At 45.6% G+C, this 19,545-nt stretch overlaps 2 protein-coding genes across 5 annotated transcripts in view; both read left to right on the top strand.

Annotated features, from left to right (window-relative positions):
- Positions 1–11,089, top strand: part of CASP3 (caspase 3) — a 75,261-nt gene extending 64,172 nt beyond the window's left edge. The window contains exons 9-11 of one of the 2 annotated variants that reach the window (XM_034771394.1): positions 7,847–9,367; positions 9,918–10,027; positions 10,827–11,089. In XM_034771394.1, coding sequence (XP_034627285.1) covers positions 7,847–7,863 — 17 coding nt within the window. In that variant the 3' untranslated portion in view covers positions 7,864–9,367; positions 9,918–10,027; positions 10,827–11,089. Of the gene's footprint in view, positions 1–7,846; positions 10,028–10,826 lie in introns of both variants that reach the window. The other variant, XM_034771393.1, reaches the window with a different exon arrangement.
- Positions 11,090–18,425: 7,336 nt separating this feature from the next.
- IRF2 (interferon regulatory factor 2) overlaps positions 18,426–19,545 on the top strand; it is a 64,906-nt gene continuing 63,786 nt past the window's right edge. Inside the window, exon 1 of one of the 3 annotated variants that reach the window (XM_034770928.1) lies at positions 18,426–18,657. The gene's annotated coding sequence lies outside the window, so the exon portion shown is untranslated. Of the gene's footprint in view, positions 18,658–18,738; positions 19,296–19,545 lie in introns of those variants that run through there. The other 2 variants (XM_034770930.1, XM_034770929.1) reach the window with 2 other exon arrangements.

Here is a 19,545-nt window from a genome sequence, read left to right as displayed (position 1 = left end):
ATCAGTGTGGAGATAACGAGGTTAGTTCAATCAGGGAGGGTGAGGTGCTCTGCTAGCAGTTGAGGTGTGAACACCAAGGGAGGAGAAACTGTTTCTGTAGTTGGATAGCCATTCACAGTCTTTGTTTAATCCTGATCTGATGGTGTCAAATTTGCAGATGAACTGAAGCTCAGCAGTTTCTCTTTGGAGTCTGGTCCTGAAGTTTTTTTGCTGTAAGATGGCTACCTTAACATCTGCTATTGTGTGGCCAGGGAGGTTGAAGTGTTCTCCTACAGGTTTTTGTATATTGCCATTCCTGATATCTGACTTGTGTCCATTTATCCTCTTGCGTAGTGACTGTCCAGTTTGGCCAATGTACATAGCAGAGGGGCATTGCTGGCACATGATGGCATATATAACATTGGTGGACGTGCAGGTGAATGAGCCGGTGATGTTGTAGCTGATCTGGTTAGGTACTGTGATGGTGTTGCTGGTGTAGATATGTGGGCAGAGTTGGCATCGAGGTTTGTTGCATGGGTTGGTTCCTGAGTTAGAGTTGTTATGCTGCGGTGCATGGTTGCTGGTGAGAATATGCTTAAGGTTGGCGGGTTGTCTGTGGGCGAGGACTGGCCTGCCTCCCAAGGTCTGTGAAAGTGAGGGATCATTGTCCAGGATGGGTTGTAGGTCACCGATGATGCGTTGGAGAGGTTTAAGCTGTGGACTATAGGTGATGGCCAGTGGAGTTCTGTTGGTTTCTTTTTTGGGCCTGTCTTGTAGCAGGAGGCTTCTGGGTACACGTCTGGCTCTGTTGATTTGTTTCTTTATTTCCTTGTGTGGGTATCGTAGTTTTGAGAATGCTTGGTGAAGATCTTGTAGGTGTTGGTCTCTGTTTGAGGGGTTGGAGCAGATGCGGTTGTACCTCAGTGCTTGGCTGTGCTTGGCTGTAGACGATGGATCGTGTGGTGTGTCCGGGGTGGAAGCTGGAGGCATGAAGGTAGGCGTAGTGGTCGGTGGGTTTTCGGTATAGGGTGGTGTTAACGTGGCCATCGCTTATTTGTACTGTGGTGTCTAGGAAGTGGACCTCCCATGTAGATTGGTCCAGGCTGAGTTTGATGGTGGGGTGGAAGCTGTTGAAATCATGGTGGAATTCTTCCAGGGTCTCCTTCCCATGGGTCCAGATGATGAAGATGTCATCAATGTAGCGTAGGTAGAGAAGGGGCGTGAGTGGACGAGAGCTGAGGAAGTGTTGTTCCAGGTCAGCCATAAAAATGTTGGCACATTGTGGGGCCATGCGGGTGCCCATAGCGGTGCCACTGGTGTGGAGGTATACATTGTCACCAAATTTGAAATAATTGTGCGTGAGGATAAAGTCACAGAGCTCAGCAATAAATTGTGCTGTGTCATCATCAGGGATACTGTTCCTGACAGCTTATATTCCAACTGTGTGTGGGATGTTTGTGTAGAGAGCCTCTACATCCATGGTGGCTAGGATGGTGTTTTCTGGGAGGTCACCAATGCATTGTAGTTTTCTCAGGAAATCTGTGGTGTCACGGAGATAGCTGGGAGTGCTGGTGGCATAGGGTCTGAGTAGGGAGTCCACATATCCAGACAGTCCTTCAGTGAGAGTGCCAATGCCCGAGATGATGGGGCGTCCAGGATTTCCAGGTTTGTGGATCTTGGGTAGTAGATAGAATAACCCTGGTCAGGGCTCTAAGGGTATGTTGATTTGTTCCTGTGTTAGTGTAGGGAGTGTCCTGAGTAGATGGTGCAGTTTCCTAGTGTATTCCTCAGTGGGATCTGAGGAAAGTGGCCTGTAGAATTTGGTATTGGAGAGTTGTCTGGCAGCCTCCTTCTGGTAATCAGACCTGTTCATGATGACAACAGCACCTCCTTTATCAGCCTCTTTGATGATAATGTCAGGGGGGTTTCTGAAGCTGTGGATGGCATTGCGTTCTGCACGACTTAGGTTATGAGGCAAGCGATGTTGTTTTTCCACAATTTCTGCCTGTGCACGTCGGTGGAAGCATTCTATGTATAGGTCCAGACTGTCATTTCGACCCTCAGGAGGAGTCCATGTGGAGTTCTTCTTCCTGTGTTGTTGGTGGGAGGGTATCTGTGTATCAGCACGCTGTTCAGTGTTATCTTGAAAGTATTCTTTGAGTCGGAGGCGGCGAAAGTAGGCTTCCAGATCACCGCGGAACTGTATCATGTTCGTGGGAGTGCTGTGGCAAAAAGAGAGTCCCCAAGATAGAACAGACTCTTCTGCTAGGTTGAGTGTGTAGCTGGATAAATTGACGATATTGCTGGGTGAGTTAGGGGTACCCCTGTTGTGGCCCCATGTGGCAGGTAGGATTTTAGACAGCTTACGGTCCTTTTTCCTTTGTAGAGAGGTGAAGTGTTTAATGTAGATCTCCTGTCTTATTTTAGTAAAGTCCATTGGTGTGGAGGGTTGGTTATTTATGAAAGTCTCCAGGTTGGAGAGCTCTTTCTTGATGTTTTTCTGTTTGCTGTATAGGATGCTGATCAGGTGGTTCCTCAGTTTCTTTGATAGTGTATGGCATAATCTCTCACTGTGGTCTGTGCAATATGTAGATAGCAATGGATTTTTCACCTTCAGTCCATTTGGTATGATGTCCATCCGTTTGCATTTGGAAAGGAAGATGATATCTGTCTGTATTTGTGCAAGTTTCTTCATGAGGTTGATAGATTTCCATTCCATACGGCTAAATGCAGTGCCTTGCATGGTGTCAAGTATCAGAGGGGTAGCCGCGTTAGTCTGAATCTGTAAAAAGCAACAGAGGGTCCTGTGGCACCTTTAAGACTAACAGAAGTATTGGGAGCATAAGCTTTCATGGGTAAGAACCTCACTTCTTCAGATGCAAGTAATGGAACTCTCCAGAGGCAGGTATAAATCAGTATGGAGATAACGAGGTTAGTTCAATCAGGGAGGGTGAGGTGCTCTGCTAGAAGTTGAGGTGTGAACACCAAGGGAGGAGAAACTGCTTCTGTAGTTGGATAGCCATTCACAGTCTTTGTTTAATCCTGAACTGAGTGAGTATTTTCAGTACCTCGTGGCACTCTGCAGCATAAGTTGGGAACTAATAAAGATGAACTGTTTCCCCAAAAACCTGAATTTTGCTGAGTAACAAAACCACTGCAAAAAAAAAAAAATCTGTGCAATTTAAAAGCAGATACATTAAAAATAAAATAAACTTAACAAGGTGAAAGAACATTCATGTCTATTTTGGCTACACATACAGAAAATGTGACTCACAGGCCAGTGTATGTGAAACTGGTTGTCCTTACTGACCTCCAGTGTGGAGCAGTGGGGTAGGGATGCGGCCCCAGATGCCATGTGGAATGTTGGGGGTGTGTGTGTAGGGAGGTGCTATATTGCGGTTTACCATGAACTACAAAGGGAAGTGAGTCCGTGATTGCTGAAGTTGTAGGTTCACAAAAGTCTGCAGCATCTGTGGTTGCTGCCAGAGAAGCCCCATTATGTCCTGGTGCATCTCCCTCTTCTTTTCCTGCTGGGACTCCTGGCCTTTCCTTTGCCATGCAGCCTGCAATATTTACCCTCCTGGCCCTCTGCTCACTGTCTGATGCACTGGCTCACAGGATCTCATTGAACAGGTCATCCCAAGTCCTCTTCTGGCTCAGGAGTTCTACAGGTGCAGAGGAGAGACCCTTAAAGGCCATAATGGCAACAGCTGCAGATAAAACACACAGAGGTACCATTGTCAGGATAATCACAACAGAAAGTGAGAGTTACTCCCTGTCCTTGCCCCCCTATAGTGTTAATCAAGACATGCTTATTGACACTTCTGCTTCGGCTTCCTTATGCATGGCACCACTCACAGCACCAGCCATGATGAGTTTGGCCCCCCAGCAGTGATGGAAATGAGGAGGAGAAAGAACTTGGGATGACGTGTTCCGTGAGATCCTGCAAGCCAGTGCTGCATCAGTCTGTGAGCACAGGGCCTGGAGGGTGAATATGGCAGGCTGTATGGAGAAGGAAAGAGCAGACAGGTGCCAGGCCCAGTAGGAAAAGGAGAGGGAGATGCACCAGGACATAATGGGGCTTCTCTGGCAGCAAATAGATGCTGCAGGTTCTTGTGGACCTACCGGCAAAAAGAGCACAGCTGGTGTCCTGAAGCTGCCCAGACCTGTATGCTGCTAGCCTATTTATTGCAATGGTGCCTGCTGAAGTTACCACTGACTGGCGTGGGAAAGTGTCCTACTGTGGAGGAAGAAATAAGACTGCCATCCCTAGACACCTTTGGCTACCTCTTCTGGCCAGAGTAAATTAATGAAAAGTCAATGGCTTTGTCTGGCTAAGCTGGGGTGCCATCAGTATCTCATTGTAATGGGAAATATATTTACATACTTACCCCAGGTTCCTTCCCCTGCATCAGGCTTGCCCAGGCTCAACTGCTAGGACTGACTGGACTGCATTGGCCTATGTTGACCTAACTTTGTGTTGTTGAGCCAGGCCTCAGGCAGACAGCAAACTCTCCCACTGCTCTCTCTAAGCACCTCAAGCTCTACACAGACCCTTGCATAACAAAACTAACAGCAAAGCATGTCTTCTTAATTCTGAATATTTCCTGGCACACTAAGAAAAAGGACTTGAAAGACTAAGGACAGGGCTACATTTAAAATGCTGCATAGGTGCAAATTCACCAATGCAGCTGCACCGCTGTGCTGCTTAAGTGAAGATGCTCCTTCACCTATGGGAGAAGTTCTTCCATTGGCATAGTTAATTCACCTCCCCAAGAGGCGGTAGCTATGTCGACGGGAAAAGCTGGGGGTTGCCTCAGTAAAACTACCTTCCTCAAGGGTGTGGATTTTTCACACCTCTGAGCAATGTAGTTATACCAGTATAAGTCTGTAGTGTAGACCTGGCCTATGTGTATCAGTGTCACCTGGTGACACCTGGCATAATAATACTAAGATGTTATGATAATCATTTCAGGGGATCACTAATTAATTAATTAAACTAATTAATTGCAGAATCTGTTCTTTTCTCTGAATGAAAGAGTTACAGATGAAGGTGATTTCCGTCTAGATTTGTGGAAATAACATCTATTTGTGGAAAATGTCTTCGGAGGTAGGGCCTTGTGCTCTACAAACTCCAGTAACACAGCAACCAACGCTGCAAACTGGCAGACGTGATATAAATCCAGAGGCGGATTACAGTTTTGTGGGGCCCTGGGCCAGAGCAAGTGGGAGCCTGTCCCAACCCCTTCCACCTGCAGTCTCCTTGCCGGGGAAATGGGGTTGGGACATGGGGCTTGTTCCCTAATTGGGATCTTGAATGTAACCCCCTTAAAAGGTCCCCAGGAAGTAGACCTGGGGTCTCTACTCCTTCTTTGGGGAGGAACAGAAAGTTGCTATATGCCTCCTGTAAATACTGCTGAATAGAGCCGAGCTAAATTTCAGATAACTATTTGCAATTCGGACTACAAGTTTGGATTCAGATAAACATTTACAAAATGAGGGAGGAGGAAGGGATGTTGTAACTAGCTATATAACTTGTATTTCTGGTAAAGGCAAGTGAAATCTGGAGAAGAGAAAAACAGGCAAAAGAAAATATTTTTTAAATGTAGAGAAATTTTTAACTGAAACAAAATTTCTTCCCCTTTGCTCACCTTTGCAGCTGGGGTTTCTATTGCTGCATCTGACTGGTGTATCATTCAACAGCAACATGGTACATATATCAAATGTTTTTCCTCACATTTTAGTATAAGCCCATGATTCTCAAATTTAAGAGCTAATATACTACATGTAATATTAAAAAGTACATTGCGTATCATCTTTTAAAATTTAATCAGGGTAGTTAAAGTGGATTCTTCATCTGATACTACACTAGACCCCAGTTCAGCAAAGATTTACACATGTTCTTAACATAATAAACTGTGAGTAATAATCCCAGTCAATGGAAGTACTCTCAGTGAGTAACGCTAAACACATACCAAGTCTTTCCAGGATCTGGGCCTGAATTATTTTTTTAAAACCAACTCCCGTTCTACCTGATTGGAGGCTGCATACTTCCAGTGGCATGCATGTCCAGACTTTTGGGGAAAGCTGGTGTAAACAGTAGTTTAGTCAGGTCCATCTACTAGGACGAACATGGAAAAGAACTGAGTTCTAATTAAAAATGAACAGTAAATGACAATAGTAATCAATACATAGCACATAATAAACTGTTTTTCTGGATGTTGCAAGGACATTAACTAATCCATCAATTAATTCTAACAAAATACCTGAGATAAAACAAAGGATCAGGAATAACATTCTTAAGTGAAATCTATCAATACCAAGAGATATAAAGAAATAACGTATTATCGTATAATGTATCAAGGTTAGGGTGTGGATGGGTGTTCCTATATTATCAAAAGGCATCTGCTTCTCATTTCTCATCAATCTAACAGTAGTGCCAACATCAACAGCTGTCTGCAGGGTTGGAGATAAATATTAATGGATAAGTGAGTCATTGTTAAGCTTGAAGGGTTACCTGTCTGTATTTAAAAACAGCAGGTTGTAGAGTAAGAATGTAGGCCCAGATTCTTAAGAGTATTTAGCCTAAATTACTTTGAGGATCTGGGCCTTAGAGCCTAAGGGTCCAGTTAGACAATTCTACTCGCATGTTGTTTCATTGAAGTCAGTGGGACTATTCTTGCTGAGAGCTACAGGAATATAAATTCTTCAGGGCAGGGACCATGTCTTAATATATGTTTGTATAGTGTCTAGGCCAGTGTGGGGGCCTTGATCCTGACTGGGTTCTCCAGCCACTATTGTAATACAAATAATAAACAGTATGGTAATAATAAAGGATCGGGTCCTAATTGCTGAAAGCCCCATGCAGCCAAGATAAGACATACATTCAGTGCATAACTATCTTAAACTGACTTTTTATTTCCTTTCATGACCTCTGAAGTTGGGGATTGTTGGCTCCTGCTCTGAGCGATGCCCCAGATAGTAGTGGTTACACAATCTCCACTGCCTCCACCAGCCTGCAGAGGGCAAAGGTGAATTAAGACCACACTGGGCGTAGTTCCAGCAATATTAAAAAGGAAAAAAAGTTGTCCTCATCCTCGTTCTGCCCGCACAATGTGTGCAATGTCGAGCTGGGATCCCATGATTCCTGTCCCCCTTCCCTCACGTTACATCCTGTCATTGCATAAACAATAATAGTAACTACAACAAAACTTGTCACTTATACAACTCTTCAAAGTGCTTTACAAGCATGGCCTAATTAAGCCTCAAAACATCAGGTAAAATAGAACAAACTGGGGAGTTGCAGAAGACACCATGGGCTCATAAGAACGGCCATAGAGGGTCAGACCAAAGGTCCATCTAGCCCGGTATACTTGTCTTCCAATAGTGGCCAATGCCAGGTGCCCCAGAGGGAATGAACAGAACAGGTAATCATCAAGTGATCCATCCCGTCGCCCATTCCCAGCTTCTGGCAAATAGAGGCTAGAGACACCATCCCTGCCCATCCAAGGTAATAACCGGCTAATAGCCATTGATGGATCTATCCTCCATGAATTTATCTAGTTCTTTTTTGAACTCCAGATGTGTCTCCTGTTCCCGATGTCCTGTGCCTGCAATGTATTTCAGAACTGCCAGTTGTTCATTGCTGTTTGCCCTCCCTTCCAACTGTCCTGTCCTTGTTCTCAAGGTTCATGCCATAATTATTTCAATAGAGGATCAACGAAGGGTCATATTTATCATATTGGCAAGGATTTGCAACATTTAAAAATATTTTCTATTCAAAGCAATATAAAACAACAGTGTGTGTGTGTGTGTAATATATATATATATATATAATTTAATTTACCGAAAAAATTTTTTTTTTCAGAAACACCAAAAGCCTGAGTCTCCTTTTATTTACAATGGTGTAAGTCAACCAAAGTCAATGACTTACACTGGGGTAAAACTGATGTAAGAGAAGTCAGTCCCAAGTTTTTCTCCATTACAAGTGGGGAAATTAACTGCACCAATGTCATTAACAAATAATGTACATACCTAACTGTTAATCAGGAATCTGACAGCTGTTCCATTATATTGAAAAGTGAGGTCCAATGACTATTCCTATGGAGCTTCTGACAATATCCATACATGCAGGTCATATCATCAGGGCTGTCTGAAAATGCAGCTCACAAGACTAATTCAGATTATGAAGAAAACTTGATATTGCATCATGATTAAATAAAGTAAATATAGGCGACTACTTACATGGCACTGTTGATAGATATTAGTTAGTATTGATGAAACAAGAATTACAATACTCTTATAATTAATCTCCCTTCTCACTATAATGTTTTTGCCCTGTAATGAAAATTCTTAAAATAATTTCTCATCTACTGATTTCCGGACACTCCATCAAGTTAAAACAGCTTTGATATATAGAGCTTAGTAAGATACAATGCACTAGCCTGGGAACCAGTTCTAATAAGGTACTTCTACACTAGTGACAGTACACGTGTCACCATGCATAGTAGTGCCATAACTCCTACTGTCCATATATCTAAACCCCTGAAGCACATGTCTGAAGGTGAGTAGAAGGCAAAAAACAAAAAACAAAACAAGCACGCATGCCTGAGGGGTATGGGTATGTACATGCCTTGGGATGTGATATGACCCCCTTTCCCATGCTACTGTACAGTGTGGACAGGGGAAAATGGTATGTACCAGGTCCCATGTTTCAATAACCCGTCAGCCTCAGTCCCACAATACAGTGACCCCTTTCCCACCTGACCTTTATCCAGTCTATAAAGGTCCATGCCCCTCTGTTATCATTACTAGTAGGGAACTGAGCTGACCATTGGAGAACAGTTTTCCACTGCTCTCCTTTGATTAGTACTGGTGAACATGGATCATGTTCTGAGAACAGTTGTCTGGCCTGCTGACCACACCCAGGTTCTACTCGATGTGTGGTAGGAGTACACTGTCCTCCATGACTTCTCCTGCAGCTGCAGGAAACATTCACCTATGCTGGGAAATTTCATAGTTGCTGAAGGAGGCAGGTGCTCACCAGACTCTGGCCCAGTGCTGGGAATGGATGACATACCTGAAACTCCTGTACTGGAGGGCAAAAGACTCCACAAGCCTCTCTAGGAGGGATCCTCATATGTGCCCAATTTATGACAAGCTGGACCAAGTATTGTCCAGGGCTCCCAGTATAGAACCCATTCATGACCCCCTTCTCAGCCCTGTCAGACAATGCCAGGGCAAAGAGGCAGCATGTAATACAGAGGAAGTCCTGCAGGAAGAGGAGCATGTCATTTTTCACCTCTACCCAGAGAAGCTGGATTAGCAACCCCCCATGATGAGCTCAAGAAGGACCCAGAGCCACAGGAGGAACTAGCACCCAAAGCTGGTATGTTATAATGGACCCTGATTTTAAGCCCAGCCCCGACTCCGCACTACCCTGAAATGGTCCCAGAAGAAGACAAGGCTGTAAATCAATGATTTTATTTAATTCCCATGAACCTCTGCTATGCCTTTGGTAGAAGCTATAAAACAGATCATTAATGAAGAATCATTGTTCCCATGTGTCTGTGCATTTCTTGACCAGCACGCTGTCAGTGATGGTCTGGGGGCTGCCTGGACCAGGAGAAAAGGAGGGGGTGGGTTTGGAAAGGGCCTGGTTGGGGATATAGGAGAATTGTAGAAAACTTTCATGGTTGTTGAGAGTTACAGCTGTCTTTCACTCCTTTTAAGATTACAGAAAGTTTTCGTGATTTTCCCAGATTAACCTTCTACCTCCACTTCCATTTTACCATCCCCTTACAAATGGGAGCTGCATGGAAGGGGTGGGGTTAGGTGCAGGGCTAGTTAGGTACAGGAAGGGAAAGGGAATCCTTTGGTTGTCCCAGGAACATAAAATCTCCTTTTCAAGATTAAAATGTTTTTTTTAATGTTCCCAGTCCCTGGTATCTGGCTTCTTCCTACTCTGAGCCATGCTGCAAAAGCCTGGAAAGCATGGGTGAGTGAAGGATCTGTTCTGAAGGTTGCATAAACACAGTGCAATGGAGAGGTGAGTAGCTTGCAGTGTTGATTGGATGGTTCAGGGAACAAAATAAAGTTGTGATGTGCCTCTTTATTTCCCCATTCCTTTACTGCTGTTCTCTGGACATAGGGGCTGGATTTTCTGGCAATGCTGGGAGGAGGGTTTGTGGTGAGTGGGTGGTCTTAGTGGTTTGTTTCTCCACTCCACTGAAACTCCATCTGCTAGCTTAGAATATAATGAATTTCCTGTCAAATGGCCTCTCAGTCCTATAAGCATAATTCAGAAATCTTTGATGTAGCAGAAATTCCAGCTGGTTCTTGAAGTTCAATAGCAGTGCAGAAGTGTTTGGTCCACCTTCGTAGCTGACCAAACTCCTCCATTCAGCAATATGCAGGGGGTGACCATTAGCAGAAACTTCTCTCTGGCATAGATTGCTGGAATTCCTCCACAGGACTGGAAAGCCACCTCCCTTTTCCATTCACTTTGAAAATCGCTATGCTCTCCAAATGATAGCCAGCTAGAAATTGACAACTGGTAATGTAGCCTATGGAAGGAATAGAACCCACCCCCACTGTACCCTTGACACATTGTAAAAATTATTTTAAAATCCCCACATTACTACATGAATTTTACCATTATTAGCCTCTGCTCCTTCCTCTGGGGCGGCAGAAGTTGTCTGAGAAGCAAACATAGTAACAGTCACATTCCTGACATGCTATAAAGTATCAATATTGTGGCCTTCCATTGCTAAGTTTGTGTGGAGATTTCTTAGCTTCTTTAAAAGGAAGAAAAAAATCTGATGCCAGCCTTGTCTTTGAACTGGCAGGACCTTCGGCTGCCAAGAGGGAAACCATTCCACCAGGATGGCAGGAGCAGCACCCCAGAGACAGCATAGCCAGACAGAAAAAGCACCTGGAGGATCTTCTGATTGGCATGGATAGGAGGAACCAGGAGCAGTTTGAGTTCCTCCGGGCACGGGAGGATCAGGGTCTTCAGCAGGAAGAGGCACTGTTGAACTGTTCCTGGAGCAGAAGTTTTAAAAGAGCAAAACTCCAATGTGGAAACTACAGTACCCAAACCACCAAAAAAGAAAATCAACTTTCTGCTGGTGGCATCTGATTCAGATTATGAAAATGAACATGCGTTGGTCCGCACTGCTTTGGATCGTTATTGAGCAGAATCTGTCATCAGCATGGACACATGTCCTCTGGAACGGTGGTTGAAGCATGAAGGGACATATGAATCTTTAGAGCATCTGGACGTAAATATCTTGCAATGCCGGCTACAACAATGCCATCTGTTCTCACTTTCAGGTGACATTGTAAACAAAAAGTGGGCAGCATTATCTCCTGTAAATGTAAAAAAACTTGTTTGAGCAATTGGCTGAACAGGAAGTAGGACTGAGTGGACTTGTAGACTCTAAAGTTTTACATTGTTTTGTTTTTTAATGCAATTTTTTTTGTACATGATTCTACATTTGTAAGTTCAACTTTCATGATAAAGAGATTGCACTACAGTACTTGTATTAAGTGAATTGAAAAATACTATTTATTTTATTTTTACAGTGCAAATATTTATAATAAAAATAAATATAAAGTGAGCACTGTACATTTTGTATTCTGTGTTGTAATTGAAATCAATATATTTGAAAATGTGGAAAACATCCAAAATATTTATATAAATAGTATTCTATTATTGTTTAACAGCACAACTTATTGTGATTTAATTTTTTAATCGCTTGACAACCCTAAAAATAAGATATGGAAAGATGAATAAATATACTAAAACAGCTTGATTTCTGTTTTCGTTGGATGGGCCAAATGATTTTTTAAAAATATCAATTGTCATTGACATTGTTGGCTCTTTGTAAAAATGTAGGATTTCCTTGCAGGTATATTTTTAAATACAACAGTATTATAATATTTTAAATATCAGTAAATTGTGTGAAAAAGAAACTAAAATCTTTTAAAGCTCGATCATTCTGTAAACAAACTGGAAATGATAAGAGTCACCAAATATTGCATAAGCTCACCCTTGTCACTGTTCTCCTTTTCCAGAATGAATAGTTTGAGCCAGTGTGTTGGGAATTTTCATGTCATGGATGATCTGCAGTCATTAGGGTGACCAGATGTCCCGATTTTATAGGGACAGTCCCGATTTCTGGGTCTCTCTCTTATATAGGTTCCTATTACCCCCACCCCCTGTCCTGATTTTTCACACTTGCTGTCTGGTCACCCTAGCAGTCATACACATTTTGTCTTTCTTATTGTTATTTTAAGATTTAGAATACAGTGCTTTAAACAAAAAAAACATGATTTACAAATTCAAACCACGCCTGCCAATCTTACTTGAGGCCCAATCACGCAAAGATGCATGCACATTGATGGGATTACTATCACATGTGCAAAATTGAGTTAGAGTGTAAGGATTAGTACCCTATTTGTCTTCCCTCTGGCCCTCTGGATTGGGGCCTATATTTTCAAGAAGTAAATATCATCCTAACTATACCTCTACCCCGATATAACGCGACCCGATATAACATGAAATTCAGATATAACGCGGTAAAGCAGCGCTCCAGGGGGGCGGGGCTGCGCACTCCGGCGGATCAAAGCAAGTTTGATATAATGCGGTTTCACCTATAACGTGGTAAGATTTTTTGGGTCCCGAGGACAGCGTTATATCGGGGTAGAGGTGTACTACATGTATCTTCAATGCTATTTTACCATCATGTTTGAAAAAATATCTAAGGTATTTATTATTAGGGCTCCCATTACTGTAATAGCTGAGCACATCACACTCTCTAAAGTATTGAAACTCACAACACCCCTCGGAGGCAGGGAACTACTATCATTCCCATTTTACAGATGGGGAGCTGAGGCACAGAGAGACTCAGGCCTTGTCTACACTGGTAAGTTTCTGCACACTAAAGCAGCTTTCTACATTGTAACTCCTGAGGTGTACACACTGCCAAGCCATTTAGTGCACAGAAACTGCGCAGTTGCAGCGCTATAAAAAAACCACCCTGACGAGAGGCGTACAGCTCTCTGCGCTGGGGCTACAGCACCCCAGTGCCAGTGTAGCCACCCTGGTCAATTACAGCACTGCGATTAGCCTCTGGGAGGTGTCCCACAATGCCTGTTCTCGCCTCTCTGGTCATCGGTTTGAACTCTACTGCCCTGCCCTCAGGTGATCAACTGTCATTCCCACCCCTTAAATTCCTTTGGAATTTTGAAAGTCCCCATCCTGTTTGCTCGGTGATGCATGCAGTGGTCTCAGCACATCTTTCCAGGTGACCATGCCAGCTCCACGGACCAGGCAATCCCCTGCTTGGAGCAATGCCGAGCTGCTGGACCTCATCAGCATTTGGGGAGAGGAGGCTGTCCAGTCCCAGCTGCGCTCCAGCCATAGGAATTATGATACCTACAGACAGATTTCACAATGCATGACAGAAAAGGGCCAGGACTGGGACACACTGCAGTGCAGAGTCAAAGTGAAGGAGCTGCGGGACACCTATCACAAGGCACGGAGGCAAACCACCACTCAGGTGCTGCGCCCACAAGCAGCCAGTTCTACAAAGAGCTGGACGCAATACTTGGTGGCGACCCCACCTCTACTTTGAAGGCCACTGTCGATACTTCGGTGGCTCTTGTGCCAGTCGAAAGTGGACCAAGCCAGGAGGAGGAAATCTTGGATGAGGATGTGGAGGGTGAGGAGGGCCCAGAGGCAGAGCACGACTCGGAGGTCAGAGATGCATGCAGCCCAAAGCTTTTCTCTACTCTGGAGGAGGCTAGCCAGTCACAGCTGTCGGATCTTGGCGAAGCAGAAACAGGAGAGGACGCCCCTGGTAAGTGGCTTGTATTTTGAGAATTGTTGAAGTGAGTAATTGGGGGTAGGAGGGTTGCAGAAAGCAGGCTTGTGTCTGTATGGTGTGCGTACCACCACATGCCTAGTCTGAGCGGTAGAACAGGTTGTTGATTGACTCCCTCATTTCATGGGAATCTGCCTCAGAGATCTCCAGGAAACTCCCATGGAGATACTGGACAATCCACTGCTGCAGGTTCTTTGGCAGAGCTGCTTTGTTTCTTGCGCCATTAAGGGTAACTTTCCCATGCCACTCTGCTGTCACTGGGGAGGGACCATTACTGCACACAGGTGAGTCGCATAAGGGCCAGGGTGGAAGCCACAGTCTTGGAGAAAACCCTTCCTTGATTCCCTGCTCACCCTCAGCAGTGAGATATCTTCCATAATGAACACAGCCTGTGAAAAATGTGGGGACAGTAATGATTATAAGGCCCCCACTACAGTGTTGGCTTTCCCCAAGAGCCATGTACCCAGTGCACAGTACGGTCCTGGAACACTGATTTCCCCTGCCCCTGTGGTTACTCACCATTTTGGGGGTCTTATGGCTCATGTGTGCTTGCCTGAGGTCAGCTAGTTAGTGATAGGTATGTAAATAGTGACTGTGTTTTAAATCAGTGGTCTCTGTGTTGCAAACAATACTGATTCTGTAAAATGTTGCATTTTGGCTTCACAGATATGACCTTGGGAGTCCAGCCTCCCCCTTTGTTATCGCCAGCTGAACGGCTGCACAGAATTAGAAATTGGCCATGAAGAACTAAAGAAGACTTTCTGCATGAGGTCATGATGCACTCTGCGGCCGAAAAGCAAGAATTGAAGGAGTGGTGGGACAGGGAGAAGAGGGACTGAAAGGAGAACGCAGCGCGCCAGAAAGAAGCCACGGAGCAGCTCTTAAACATTATGGAGTGCCAAGCGGACATGCTACAGGCGCTACTAGCTCTGCAAACCAAGCAGCTCCGTGCCCACCTTCCGTTGCAGCCACTGTCACAGAACTCTTTCCCAGGTGCCCCCAAGACACGGCCAACACACTCTTATCAACCTCCTGGCTCCAGTCTGTACCCGCTGCATTCCACTCCTGCCCCATCACAGTCCAGCCCTGTGGATTCCCAGTACCCACTGCGCTCAACACCGGTTCCTCTGCAGTTTAGCTCTGCTGAGGTACAGTACCTGCTGCACTGTACTCCAAAGGAAAAGGTTGGATATGATACCTGGACATACATAAATTTTTAACCGTCCCGGGATCCCACCTCCTCCTGGGACCCTCCCTTCCCCCATCCCCCTCAGTGCGGATGTGTTTTTTTGTTTGTGTCTCTGCCGGTTGTTGTTTTTTAATAAAAGAATTGTTTTGGTTTGAAAGCAATCTTTATTCCATTAATTAAAAGTAAACAGAGCCCTGCAAAGCAACAGGCAAAATTTTCTTATACCTTCATAGTGCATCGTCTGCACCGATCACAATCACCTCCTAGCATTACAAGTACTGCATTCCCGAGCATAGAAAAAATATTAGTGGCTTTCAGCTTCAAATTGCTGCCTCAAGGCATCCCTGATCCTTATGGTCCCACGCTGCGCCCCTCTAATAGCCTTAGTCTTTGGCTATTCAAATTTAGCCTCCAGGCACTGAGCCTCTGCAGTCCAGCCCTGAGTGAAGCTTTCACCCTTCCCTTCACATATATTATGGAGCGTACAGCACGCGGCTATAAGCATAGGAATATTGTCATCAGCCAAGTCCAGCCTCCTGTATGGGCAGTGCCAGCGGGCCTTTAAATGGCCAAATGCACACTCAACAGCCATTCTGCACTTCCTCAGCCTGTTGTTGAACTGCTCCTTGCTGCTGTCAAGGTGCCCCGTGTATGGCTTCATAAGCCACGGCATTAAGGGGTAGGCAGAGTCTCCCAGGATCACAATGGGCATTTTGACTTCCCCTACGGTGATCTTCTGGTCCAGGAAGAAAGTCCCTGCTTTCAGCTTCCTGAACAAGCCAGTGTTCTGAAAGGTGCACCGGACCAGCCTGCATTAATGTCCATAAAATGCCCACGGTGATCCACAAGCGCCTGGAGAACCATTGAGAAATACCCCTTGCAATTAACGTACTTGGTGGCTAGGTGGTCTGGTGCCAGAATTTGAATATTCGTGCCATCTAGCAGCCCTCCGCAGTTAGGGAAGCCCATTTGTGCAAAGCCATCCACAATGTCATGCACGTTGCCCAGAGTCACGGTCTTTCGGAGCAGGATGCGATTAATGGTCCTGCACTATTCCGTCAACAGAAGTCCAACAGGCAATTTTCCTACTCTGAACTGGTTAGCGACCGATTGGTAGCAGTCTGGAGCAGCCAGCTTCCACAGTGCAATCCCCACGCGCTTCTCCCATGACAGGGCAGCTCTCATGCTTGTGTCCTTGTGCCGCAGGGCTGGGTGAGCTCATCACACAGTCCCATGAATGAGGCTTTCCTCATATGAAAGTTCTGCAGCCACTGCTCGTCATCCCAGACGTGCGTGATGATGTGATCCCACCACTCAGTGCTTGTTTCATGAGCCCAAAAGCGGTGTTTCACTGTGGTCAGCACCTCTGTGAATGCCACAAGCAATCTCATGTTGTAGCTACTACGTGTGGCGAGATCAATGTTGCATTCCTCTTGCCTTTGTAGTTTAAGGAATAACTCCATTGCCACTTGTGATGTGATAGGGTATGTGTTCTCTAGCAATGTTAAGGCGCTGCCACAGCCACAAGTGGCTGGTGCCCTGTCTACACTGTAACTTTACAGAGCTGAAACTTGCAGCACTGTAACGTGGCAGTGTAGACAAGGCCTTAGTCAGAGCGAGCAGCATATTGGTCAACAGTGCGGGATCCATTCCTGCAGACTGAAGAGGTGGAGCACGCAGTTCACAAATCGTTGAAAGATGGCGCCAAATGCAGACGGAAGCACAGGAATTGTTGGGATGCGAAGCAATGCATCACGGGGCATTGGGACAGGACCCAGGATGCCCCACAACCCCCTCCGCCTTCCCACAACTCTTAGCAGCAGAAGAGGAAAAGATGCTCTGTGGGATGGCTGCCAAGAGTGCACCGCTCCGAATACAGTTGCAAGTGCCACAAGTGTGAACATGCTATTGCGGAGGCAGCTGACACAATTGTGAACACACAACAGCGGTTTTCTTTCAGCACTCTCTGCACGGCGCTGTAACTCTGCCAGTGTAGACATACCTTAAGGTTATGACTACACCACAGAGCCTATGCCTGCATAGCCTCCTGGTGTAGATGCAGCGTACATTGACAGAAGGAGATGTTTTACTGGTATGGGAACACCACCTCCCCAAATGCCATTAGCCATTAGAAGAAGGCTTCTGTCAGCATGACTGTGTCTATCCTGGTGGTTTAGTCTGCGTAGCTGTGTCACTAGAGTGTGTGGGTTTTTTTCACATCCCTGATCAATGTAGCTATGGGCCAGTATAAATTTTAATAGACCAGGCCTCTGTGACTTGCCCAAAGTCACACAGGAAGTCTGTGGTGAAACTGGGAAATGGTCCTGAGTCCCAGGATAGTGCTCTAACCACTAGACCATGTCTTTTCCAACACAACATACTGCAAAGAGCTGAATAATCCTAGGGCCTATTCCTGCAAATCTTTACTCATACTCCATTTGAGCAAAGACATGTGGGATTGGGGCCCAAGACGGGAAATATATATTATTTCAGTGACAACTGAAGCTTTGGATAAAGACTAAAGGAAGGCTTGAAAATTAAATTTAAGATTTTCTTCTGTGAAGAAATTGAGTATGTGCTGGCCATGAATACACTGGCAAACTGCTGAATTTATACATACTCAGTTTTCAGAGTGGTAGCTGTGTTAGTCTGTATCAGCAAAAACAACAAGGAGTCCTTGTGGCACTTTAGAGATTAACAAATTTATTTGGGCATAAGCTTTAGTTCTAGCCCACGTTCTAGCCCACGAAAGCTTATGCCCAAATAAATGTGTTAGTCTCTAAGGTGCCACAAGGACTCCTTGTTTTTGCACATACTCAGCGTAGTGGTAGCACAAACCTGAGTTGTGCTTGTCAAGCATACCGAATTTGTGGACCTATTTTAGCTTCAACCATATTGACTTGGCTTTTAATTTTGGTCCATTTCTTATGTACTTTAGACACTAGGTTTGTTTTCCATAACATTTTATTTTCAGGCTTGTGCATGCCCAATTTCAGTACATAAATTTATTTCCCTTTAAACCTATATTTCCATAGAGATCTGGAGATTGGGACATTTCCCCCCAAAATCCCACTCCACCCTAGAAGAGAACAATCTCACAGTCACTTAATTTGTGGATTTGGAGGAGGGGAAAAACATGAGGCTGCTGTCTTGTGTCTTTAGTTTTCTATGCCCTGGAACTGAAAGCTCTTTCTGTCTCTCTCTGCCTTTAACACACTAACATGCTGCTGCTCGCTGCCGCTGCTGGAGGGAAGTGAAAATGAAATCGACTTTTCCGAGAAATGATGAAAGCGGCTGTGTCTGCCAATGAAAGGCTGCGGTAAACTTCCGCACCTCTCCCATCTCAGCCCCCCCCCCCCACCCCTTTGCACAAACAGGCCGGGGAGAGGTGGGGGGAATTTCCAAGCCTCAGCTCCTCGCAGTTTCCTCTCCTTGTTTTGCTTTCGATCTGGACTCTTCTCAGCCAAAGCTGAGGGAGTAACTTTTAGTTTTGCTCCTGCGATTATTCAGCTGAGTGTTTTCATTTCCATTTTGCATCCCCTGGCAACAGCGTTAACCTTGAGGAATTATATAAATACCGCGAATAACACATTAAACAAGGTAATTTTTTTAACTACTACTGTCTCTGTATGTGGATTTACACAAATGTTTGGCAAACAGGAAGTGCCCGCTCTCAAATAATTAATATTGATTTAAAAATAAAAGGTCAGCGGTGTTATGGATCATATGATTTTAGGTGAAGCTGCTGCTAGGGAAAGGAAGGTTAATTTCACTTTTGCATTTGAAAAGGCAGAGAAGGTGATCGACTGGAAGGAAGGACATGTGTTTGTCTCGGACCGCGTCGAGACCGATTGTGTACAGATCGGCAGGGTTTTGGCTTTGAATTTATTTTGAGTCTAATGGGGGGAGATGATCAACAACGGAAACAAAGGAGGGAAGCATTTAATTCTCCCGCTGTGACGGATGGGAAAGCGAGCGAGAGAGAGTTGGACTGGGAAAAGAAACAGGCAAGAGGAGAAAAAGACGCCAAACAACACAGAGGGACATACAAGCAGCAACTTCCACCCCCGCGGCGCGAGCCTGACCCCCCGTAACTGCGGCACACGGAAAGTTAATGGAGTGGCGGAGCTGAGCGGGGGTGGGGGGGCTGCGGACATTTCCTGCAGGTGATCAGCGCCCCCCGGCCGCGGGGGATCCCGCTCGGTTCGGGGCCCGATGCTGGTGGCAGGGAAGCCGGGGTGAGACATGTACCGAGCGGGAGCAAGTGCTGCTAAGCAGCCGCGGGGGAGGGAGCCGGAGTCACAAGCAGGGCGCAGGGCAGCGGCTGCCCCCCGGGCTGTGCACGTTGGGCGGGGCCGAGTAACCCCTTCCCCGCCCGGCCCTAGGAGCGAGCGGCAGACGGGGCCGGGCTGGGCCTGGGTTGGGAGCGGATCCCCGGATGTGCAGGGCTCGGCCGCGGCACTTGTTGCCGCCCGGGGGCCTTGTAGG

This window comes from Trachemys scripta, chromosome 5 (genome assembly GCF_013100865.1).
Source record: "Trachemys scripta elegans isolate TJP31775 chromosome 5, CAS_Tse_1.0, whole genome shotgun sequence".
Lineage (NCBI taxonomy): Eukaryota > Metazoa > Chordata > Testudines > Emydidae > Trachemys > Trachemys scripta.
The sequence above is the reverse complement of the archived record's forward strand: the minus strand, read 5'-3'. Positions and strand labels throughout refer to the sequence as shown.